This window comes from Silurus meridionalis, chromosome 11 (genome assembly GCF_014805685.1).
Source record: "Silurus meridionalis isolate SWU-2019-XX chromosome 11, ASM1480568v1, whole genome shotgun sequence".
Taxonomy (NCBI): domain Eukaryota; kingdom Metazoa; phylum Chordata; class Actinopteri; order Siluriformes; family Siluridae; genus Silurus; species Silurus meridionalis.
Window position 1 is genome coordinate 13,162,850 of NC_060894.1, and position 10,449 is coordinate 13,173,298.

General features: G+C 40.7%; 1 protein-coding gene across 1 annotated transcript; it reads left to right on the top strand.

Annotated features, from left to right (window-relative positions):
- Positions 1-1,281: 1,281 nt before the first annotated feature.
- smg8 (SMG8 nonsense mediated mRNA decay factor) lies at positions 1,282-10,385 on the top strand. The gene is made up of 4 exons (XM_046861150.1): positions 1,282-2,881; positions 4,937-5,082; positions 6,010-6,867; positions 9,981-10,385. The coding sequence occupies exons 1-4, from the start codon at positions 1,351-1,353 to the stop codon at positions 10,191-10,193; spliced, it is 2,748 nt and encodes a 915-aa protein (XP_046717106.1). The 5' UTR covers positions 1,282-1,350; the 3' UTR covers positions 10,194-10,385.
- The last annotated feature ends 64 nt before the right edge of the window (positions 10,386-10,449 follow it).

Sequence of the window (10,449 nt, forward strand, 5' to 3'; positions counted from 1 at the left end):
GATGTTGATGGAGAAGTATAGAGAAGGACAGAAGGAATTGCATTGTGTATTTGTGGATTTAGAGAAAGCGTACGACAGTGCCAAGAGAGGAGTTGTGGTATTGTATGAGGAAGTCAGGTGTGTCAGAGAAGTATGTGAGGGTGGTGCAGGACATGTATGAGGACAGTGTGACGGCAGTGAAGTGTGCAGTAGGTACGACAGACTGGTTCAGGGTGAAGGTTGGACTGCATCAAGGATCGGCCCTGAGCCCTTTCCTGTTTGCAGTGGTGATGGACAGGTTGACGGACGAGGTCAGACAGGAGTCTCCCTGGACCATGATGTTTGCAGATGATATTGTGATTTGTGGTGAGAGTAGAGAGCAGGTTGAGAAGAGCCTGGAGAGGTGGAGATATGCGCTGGAGAGAAGGGGAATGAAAGTCAGTAGGAGTAAGACAGAGTACATGTGTGTGAATGAGAGGGAGGGCAGTGGGTGATGCGGTTGCAGGAGAAGAGGTGAAGAAGGTGGAGGAGTTCAGGTACCTGGGGTCAACAGTGCAAAGTAATGGAGAGTGTGTTAGAGAAGTAAAGAAAAGAGTGCAGGCAGGGTGGAGTGGGTGGAGAAAAGTGGCAGGAGTGATTTGTGATAGAAGGGTATCTGCAAGAATGAAAGGGAAAGTTTATAGGACTGTGGTGAGACCTGCGATGTTGTATGGATCAGAGACAGTGGCATTGAGTAAAAGGCAGGAGGTGGAGCTGGAGGTAGCAGAGTTGAAGATGTTAAGGTTTTCGTTGGGAGTGACGAGGATGGACAAGATTAGAAATGAGTTTATTAGAGGGACAGCACACGTAGCATGTTTTGGTGACAAGGTGAGGGAGACGAAATTGAGATGGTTTGGACATGTGCAGAGAAGGGACATGAATTATATTGGTAGAAGAATGCTGAAGATGGAGCCACCAGGTAGGAGGAAAAGAGGAAGGCCAAGGAGGAGGTTCATGGATGTGGTGAGGGAAGACATGCAGGTAGTTGGTGTGAAAGAGGCAGATGTAGAGGACAGGGTGGTATGGAGAAGGATGATCCGCTGTGGCGACCCCTAATGGGAGCAGCCGAAAGAAGAAGAAGAAGACACTGCATCAGTTTAGTTAAAATAATTGCTGACAGCTAAAATATATTGATCACTGCAATAATCTTTCACTATCTTAAGTATACAGTATACTAAATTAAATACTTATTTTACTTAATCTGGCCAGGAAGTGTACATGTTATGTGTCTGGGAGCACGAAACCCAGCGCACGTTGTTTCCGCACGGTTACTTTTATTTGACGGTAGCGGAAGTCTGCCTATTCTAATGTATCAACCTGAGGCTGGCAGTAATGGCGCTGCCTGTGAATATCAGCGTACTTCTGCAGTCAGACATAATAGAAGATTCTCTCTACAAAGATGAAGGCGTATGTATATTGGGTATATTTGGAAAAAGTGCCGTGCAAACAGGATGTGTCAAGGAGTCTCTTATAAACATCTTGTCAGACAAGCATGTCTTTACCCTATATGGGACAGGGCAGTCGGACAATCTTGAAGAACGTAGCTCTATCAAGGCATATTATAACCAGGAGAACCGTGTGTTGTATTTGGTACTGACATCCATTTTCGATAACCGACAACTTCTCCGGGCGTGTGAGTCTTTAACTTCGGGTATAGGTCACGCCGAAGCGCATGAATTTTGGAAAGGAGCAGAGAAGGAGCACTGCTTTCAGCTGCTCTATCTTTTCTCTTTATGCCACATTTTGCTGTTGGTTCATCCTACCTGCTCGTTCGACGTGACATATGATCGGCTGTTCCGCGCCTTGGACGCACTGCGCCAGAAAACTTTACCTTTACTTCGTGGTGCCATAAAGGATTGCCCAGTGTCAAAGGAATGGAAGTTGAACTGCCGGCCCAGTCCTCCTCGTCTTCTGTTTGTGTTCCAGATGAACGGAGCACTGAGGGTCAGTGCATCTGGACTTGCTGCAAATGGCAATGATGGTACAGGAGTAGACAAGCCTAAGAAACACTCTCCGAGGAGGCGTCTACAACATGCATTAGAAGATCAGATCTACCGAATATTCCGCAAGAGCAGAGTTCTCACCAACCAAAGCAGCAACTGTTTGTTCACCGTGCCTGCAAATCAAGCATTTGTGTATGTTGTTCCTGGACCAGAAGAAGACCCGATTGGTTCCCTGCTTGAGCAGTTGCGGGCAAACTGTGTGCTTCGTGAGTGTGACCCTGGTACAACTGCCCCTGGGCAAAGGCGATACCAACAGATGCGCTACTCTAACAGGCATTCCTCATCTAATATGGAGAATAGTGGTCTCACTTCATCAGTAGGTCAGTTAGTGGACTGTACTCTGAAGGAGTTTCTTTGGCAGCATGTAGAACTTGTGCTGAGCAAGAAAGGTTTTGATGACAGCGTGGGCCGTAACCCACAGCCATCTCACTTCGAGTTACCCACCTACTCCAAGTGGACTTGTGTCGCATCCAAGTTGTATCAAGTATTGATAGAGAACAGCGAAGACGACTTAGCAGAACTTTTCCTTAAAGTCCAAAGTCAGCTCAAGGTTCTCGAAAGTGTCCTGGATGCAGATGCAAAATTCTCAGAAAACAGGTGTCAAAAAGCATTGCCACTAGCTCACAGTGCATATCAATCCAACCTGCCACACAACTATACCACTACAGTGCATAAGAACCAGCTAGCTCAGGCGCTGCGGGTCTACAGTCAGCATGCCAGGGGAGTAGCCTTCCAGCGCTATGCCTTACAACTCCATGAGGATTGTTACAAATTCTGGAGTAATGGACACCAACTGTGTGAGGAGCGAAGCCTCACTGATCAGCACTGTGTGCACAAGTTTCACTTATTGCCTAAACCAGGTAAACACCCCTGCTGAGGTCACAATAACGGTTTAATACACTTATATAAGGCTCACACATTATTTTTGAACTATAATGCTTATGTCCAGAATATCTACATGGCTATTAAAGCTATAAAATAACAAGACAATAACTAATTTCAAGTAGTAAAGTTTTTATTGCCAGAAGGTGCACTTTAAATTAACTAATTATTTTATGATTCTAACTTATCCAATTTTGTACTTTGAATTTACATTTTGTATGGCTGCAACTAACGATTATTTTTATAATCAAGTAATCAGACAATAATTTTTTCTATAGATTTCTTTTAGATGTTTTGCTTATTATAACTATATAAAAACCCATAATTTAAGGTATTTGTTTATAAAAGTGTATTAAAAAGAAAAAAAAGAAAAAGCCACATATTGAGATTAACTAGCTTTAATTTTAATTTAGACATTTTAAGGCAGGTGAAGCAATTTGTGTAAATCAACATTTCTACTGTTTTTAATAATTGCTGATGGCAAGTTGACAACCATGCTTAAAAAACTCAGTATAAAACCTATAACAAGATTTTTTTGACAAAAAAAAAACAAAAAACAGACATTTTGTTTAGTTGTGAAGATATAATCATCTAAATTATATCATTCATTTAATTTTGTATAATACCCAAATGATATATGCATAAATTAAACATGCAAACATTAATAACAAGCATTTGAACGTAGTAAAGTTGCAGTAAATCACGTATGAAAACAGAAGTTAACTGTTGTAGTAGACAAATGCTATAAAAAAATAAAAATAATGGAACAGAGAAACGCAGCAAGCCAACAGGCCTGATTAATAAAAGGGAAAAATATGCATTGGTATACATTTGTAAGATTTGACTAAAAACCACAACAGTGGCTAAAAATTCAATAGTTTACTGCTTTTGTTATTTGCTGCTTTTAGATCTAGTGTTTGTTCGCACTGTTTTAAATAAATCCATCACTATGTTGAGCGCGAGCTGATTGCACAACCTGAGGGTGCCGAGTCACGACAGAACAGATCCAGTTACAAACAAACTGTTTACACAATAGCAATTTGTTAATTAATTTATTATCAGATTTGCTTAAAGTGCTGATGTTTCACTTTCATCCGTGACACCAGTGTGTTTCCTTTTCATGAGCTCGTGCATCACTGTGATACTTTCATGCCACACAAGCTCAGCTTTGCATAAGTTTTTGTTTTGTCAGTCTTTGTTGCCTTGGATGACTTGGGACACACTTTTTCTGTGTCGCCGGTTGATCTGTACTTTCCACTGTTATCTTGCCGTCATGCAGCCCAACTAATTGAAAACGATTCACTACAATTTTATTATTGATTTATCGATTGGTTGTTGTAGCCCCAAAATTTTGACAACTGGACAATATATATTTTTTTAATTATCATTATATAAAATTCTGGACTCTTTCAGACTGTATAAAGAAACATCAAGCTTTGTGCACACAAGTGTTTGAACCACTTGCATCCTGAAATGACTATAAATGTTGCCTTTACTGCCAGAAGAAATTTAGCTTTGGTTGCAAAATGTTCCTCCAGCTGTTTCTTTTAAGTAACACTTACTTTTCCTGCCTTTTTTTGTCACCATAAATATTTTAACACGTTGTGGCCAGCAAATTCCAAATTACTTTATCTTTTACTTAAAATTGTACATTTCCTCAGTTTAAACATTTGATATGTTTTCTATGTTTTATTCTGAATCAAATATGGGTTAATGAGGTTTGCAAATCATTGTCTTTATTTACATATCACACAGTGTCCCAAATCTTTTGGAATTGGGGTTGCAATCTTTGTTAATTAAATATACTATGAAAATAATGCTATTTTTATAGTATAAAAAGACCTTAAAAGACATATTACCCATTATAATTTGTTAATTATGAATAAGTATGCATTTATTAATTGTTTTATTAATCGTCATCATCATTTAAATGTCTTGCAAATTGATGAGGTAAAATGTGGCCGAAATTCTTTCATTTACAATTTATTTGTAAAATTACATGCCATAACGAAAATTTTATTGTCTTCGTGCAGGAGAGAAACCTGAGGTGGATCACAACCCCCCTATTCTTTATCACAACAGCAGAGGGCGCTCAACAAGTTCCTGTAATTGCGGCAGAAAGCAAGCACCTCGAGAAGACCCATTTGACATCCAGACTGCTAACTACGACTTCTATTTAGTCTGTAGAAATTATTTAAGAATACATTGACCATATAAATCTATAAAATATAATTAGTTAAGGTTAGTTGTGCCGACTAGTTCAGATTGGTCAATTACCTATTGATTATTTAGTAACAGCTTATACAAAGGGAGTGTTTAGTGGGCTTCCTGATCATTACATTATTGTAATCATCATTATGTTGAAGATTTTTGTGTAAAAATCTTCATGTAATATGCATGAAAGGAGTCTAAAATAAAAAGTTATTGCAATTGTAAGTGTTCTTTCAGAGGAAAGTCTTAAAGAGAGCGAAGTTTAAGGTTTTTACAGTTTTTTAGAACATAGGGAAAATATTTTGTTGGAAGTGAGGAAGAAAACCCTAAAATGTGCAGGATTGAGAATCTGTGATCTCAGTGATGAACTTCGGTCTAAATAACTAATGTTCCACATTAGCTGTAAATACAAATTGTTAAAACTGTGTTAACAAAATTGCTAACTTTTGCAAATTGCTGTGGTATAAAAGAGACATAACACTTAAGAGAATGCTGATATGGGAATTTAATATTTTTAGGGTGGCAGTGGGTTTTTTTTATGCAATACTTTCTTATAGCACAATGTCCCAAAGTGTTTTATGCATTACTTATTATGATCCTCTTTGTCTAGACCAGGGGTGCCCACTCTTTTATTTTATTTATTTATTTTACATTATTTATTTTGCCGGTGTAAGTGCATGTTTTCAGTCCAACCAATCAAGGGTTGACCTGATAGTAATTGAAAATGAAAATCATTAGATTTAAACAGTTAGAATCTGGTGTGTACTTGCTTGGTTGGAATGAAAAAAATCAGTTCCCATACCCTTTGTGAAAAAGATTGGACATTCCTTGACATAGTGAGTAAAGTACATTCTGTGCATTTGCCTGATTTTGCCTGTTTGTATTTTACTTTCAGATGCTTGAGGAAAAGTGTTGTAGCAAAGTGGAGAGGATAAACTTCCCAGTATTCCAGGCAAGCACTTCAGACCCAGCACCAGCCTGTGACGATGCAACCAGACCACAAGAAGTGTCAGCATCTGATGTTGAACATATCAAGGAAAAAGAGAATGTGACACACACTCCTGGGGATAGCACAAGTCTAAGCCTTGCTCTAAGCCTTGGCCAATCCACTGACAGCCTGGGTGCTTATGCTGATGGAGCAGAAGGCCATGAGAAGAGGCAGAGTGTTGACAGGCAGGCCTCCACTGTGGAGTATCTACCTGGCATGCTCCACTCTGGGTGTCCTAAAGGGCTTCTTCCTAAATTCTCCAGTTGGTCACTGGTCAAACTTGGGCCTGCTAAGTCTTATAACACCCTTGCTGGTTTAGAGCAACCAGGTTTCCTGCCTGGCTCAGCATTTCTGCTGCCATGGGACTTGGTGGTCCGAAGTCGCTCAGAGGATGATGCTAGCTCCACGGAACTTGATGGTGGAGCCTCGTCATGGCCAGCTCCCAATAAAGTGCCTGCAGGGAAACGTGGCTCTATAGGAATCGGACGTGGCCGAAGGCGTGATGATGTCTCGCGTGTGTATGTGGGCTTTGAGTATGAGGACAGCAGGGGTCGCCGTTTTCTCAGCTCTGGTCCAGACAAAGTAGTAAAGGTTCTTGGGCAGGGAGGGCCTAAAGAGCCAGCAACTCGAGCCCTGAACTCAGACATGCCCTTGTACATTCCATCTCCTGCCCAGGGTAGAGGAATCAAGCCTCACTATGCTCAGCTGGCTCGCCTCTTTGTTGTGGTTCCTGATGGGCCTATTGAGATTGTGCTAAACCCACAGGTAAATAGTCAAATTTTGTGAATCCACTTATGTAATATTGGCTGTGTTAATGATACTGCCCAGCAACCAATTTCTCTATTAGGATGAAATAGAATTTACTTGGATCCCTGGATAAACAAGTCCAGTGTATGTGTCTAACTTATTTAATCTTTTCTTCTTTAATTGCTGTTTTTAAGTGTGTACTGCTCTGTTTGCAACCTGTGCATTTGTTGATCATAACTTGCAACCATTAGGGTTGCACATGCCAGTGCAATCTTAGCCCGGATAAATGGGGAAAGTTGCGTTAGGAAGATTAAAATGCGGCAAATCAAATATGGCGATCACAAACCTAAATTCCACACCGGATCGGTCAAGTCTCAGATTACCAACAACCGCCAGGGGTGTTATTAGCCAACAGGGTACCGAAATTGGGCTACTGTTGGACAAAAGAGAAGAAAGAGAGGAGGAAGACATCTAGAGAGACAGCAGGGAAATAAGAAGTTTCGGGAAGTGGAGGTTCGGGTTGGTACTTTAAATGTTGGTATTATGACTAGTAAAGGTGTAGCTTATATGATTGAGCGAAGAAAGGTAGATCTGTTGTGTGTTCATGAGACCAAGTGGAAAGGGAGTAAGGCCAGGAACTTTGGAGGGGGGTTTAATCTGTTCTTTCATGTTGTGGATAGAAGGAGAAATTGTGTATGGGTGATTCTGTAGTGAGTACAGTAAGAAGGTGAAGAAAATTTCTGATGACTGATCAACATAGAAGTTGTAGGGGTGATGCTCTACGAGTGGGTTGTGAGATGGAGGAGAACGAAAAAATTCTGAAGTGAGTTAGATGAATTGGCAGAAGGTATACCTATGAAAGAAAGATTAGTGAATGAGGCAGATTTTAATGGGAATGTTGGTGATGGAAACAGAGGTGAGAAGGAGGTGATGGGTAGGTATGGCTTTAAGGAGAGGAAGGTGGAAGGGCAGATGGTGGTAGATTTTGCTGAAAAGATGGAAATTGAAGTGGTGAACATGTATTTTAAGAAGAAGGAGGATCATAGGGTGACAAAAATAGAGGATTGTGCACACAGGTGGATTATATTTTATGCAGGAGATGCAACCTGAAAGAGACTGTAGACTGTAAGGTGATGGCAGGGGGCAGTGTAGCTAGACAGCATCGAATGGTGGTCTGTATGGTAGTTTTTGAGGTGAAGAAAAAGAAGAGGAGAGTGAGGACTATAAAAAGAATAAGATGGTGGAAACTAAAGGAGGAAGACTGTAGTGTGAAATTCAGTGAAGAGGTCAGACAGGGGCCTGGTGGTGGTAAGGAGGTGCTGGATGATTGGGTGATTGAACTACTGCAGAAGTGATAAGGGAGACAGCTAGAATGGTACTTGGTGTGACTTCTGGAAATAAAAAGGAAGACAAAAAGACATGGTGGTGGAATGAGGAAGTATTAGCATAAGGAGAAAGAGGTTGGTTTAACAGAATTGAGATGAAGAGGGATGTGGCTAAAGCAAAGGAAAAGGCACATCCCTCTTCATCTCAATTCTATTACACCAACGGAAGGATGTGCTGCAAGTTAGAGCAAGGATGGAGATAAAAATGTATTGACTAGTGAGGAGAGTGTGTTGAGAAGATAGGGGGAGAAGGATAGGATTAGTAAGGAGAAAGTGGGAGCAACTACTAAAAGGAAGAAGAGTGGGAATGACATACCGGTAGAATCATGGAGATGTCCAGGAAAGATGGCAGTGGAGTTTTTGACCAGATTGTTTAACAAGATTTTGGAAGGTGAGAGGATGCCTGAGGAATGGAGAAGGAGTGTGCTGGTACCGGTTTTTAAGAATAAGGGAGATGTGCATACCTGCAGTAACTACAGGGGAATTAAGTTGATCAGTCACACCATGAAGTTATGGGAAAGTGTAGTGGAAGCCAGGCTGAGAGAAGAGGTGACCATCTGTGAGCAACAGTATGGTTTCATATCGAGGAAGAGCACCACAGACGCATTATTTGCTTTGAGAATGTTGATTGAGAAGTAAAGAGAAGGTCAGAATGAGTTGCATTGTGTGTTTTGATCTAGAGAAATCATACAACAGGGTGCTGAGAGAGATGTTGTGGTATTTTATGAGTTACGTGTGTCGTAGAAGTATTTGAGGGTGGTGCAGCATATGTATAGTACCTGGGGTCAACAGTGCAAAGTAATGAGTGTGTGTTAGAGAAGTGAAGAAAAGAGTGCAGACAGGGTGGAGTGGGTGGAGAAGAGTGACAGGAGTGATTTGTGATAGAAGGGTATCTGCAAGAGTGAAAGGGAAAGTTTATAGGACTGTGGGGAGACCTGCGATGTTGTATGGATTAGAGACAGTGGTATTGACTAAAAGAGAGGAGGTGGAGCTGGAGGTAGCAGAGTTGAATATGTTGAGGTTTTTGTTGGGAGTGATGAGGATGGACAAAATTAGAACTGGGGACAGCGCATGTAGAACGTTTTGAAGACAAGGTGAGGGAGGGGCGATTTAAGATGATTTGGACATGTGCAGATGAGGGACATGGGGTATATCGGTAGAAGAATGCTAAGGATGGAGCTAGCAGGAAGAAGGAAAAGAGGAAGACCAAGGGGAGGAGTTTTATGGATATGGTGAGGGAAGACATGCAAGCAGTTGGTTTGAAAGACTGAAAGGTCTTCCCTCACCACATAGTATGGAGACTGATGGTCTGCTGTAGCAACCCCTAATAGGAGCAGCCAAAAAAAGAAGACAGATAGAAAGAACGAAAGACTTAAGACTGTTAATTAAGACCATGCAAGAGCATCATTTTAAAGTTTCAACAGCCATATTTGGTCATAGAATGTCATGTTAGCCTACATATGAAGGGTCCTTTCTATTTGTTTGCACAAAATGTTATAAAGGTAGATTTTATATTTTATTTATTTTATTTAATTCAGTAGAAATATCGAGTTAGGTTGTCAGAAAGATACTACAGCAAGCAAATTAACACATCTGATTGCATTCTCTTGATATGGAGTGGTTTCCTCATGGTCTTACTCCTTTGTCAAACTCGGATTCCTTTTGCTAGGATCTTGGTCTTGTTTCATTCGAAAACTTACATGTTTTATGTATTTTACATATTGTGTATTTTTTTTTCCGGAACAGGTTCAACCAGGCCCCCCTCCTTGTCCCATTTTCCATCCTGAGCAGCCAGAGGTTGTGCTGCCCCCTGATGGACTGTGGGTGCTACGATTTCCCTATGCCTACGTGACAGACAGTGGACCATGCTATCCACCAAAAGAGAATCAACCACTGGCTAGCTTTCGTGTCCTAAAGGGCATTTTGCGTGCCAATACTGCTTATTCTACAGCTCAGTGATAGCGTTTAAATGTGAGATCGGTTTCATAGCAAGGCTGTAAAGCTTTTATTTATGTTCTGGCATTTCATGCTCCGTTGTAGGAATTTGTTTATTAAAAGCAGTTTCAGAAATGCCAGCTGTTCAGAATAAAAGTTATAAAAGTTGTAAGTTGTAATTGTTTCAATAAATGTAAACTCTTATGAACTGTTTTACACTGATATATATACTTTTTTTGTGTGTGTGTGTGTGTCATGCTATGCTGAGTGGTGAGGTTTG

Excerpts from the sequence above, each read along its gene's own strand:
- smg8 (XM_046861150.1), top strand. The coding sequence starts at position 1,351 with ATGGCGCTGCCTGTGAATATCAGCGTACTTCTGCAGTCAGACATAATA. Across the intron at positions 2,882-4,936 it reads TCACTTATTGCCTAAACCAG|GAGAGAAACCTGAGGTGGAT; the intron begins GTAAACACCCCT and ends GTCTTCGTGCAG. Across the intron at positions 6,868-9,980 it reads AGATTGTGCTAAACCCACAG|GTTCAACCAGGCCCCCCTCC; the intron begins GTAAATAGTCAA and ends TTTCCGGAACAG.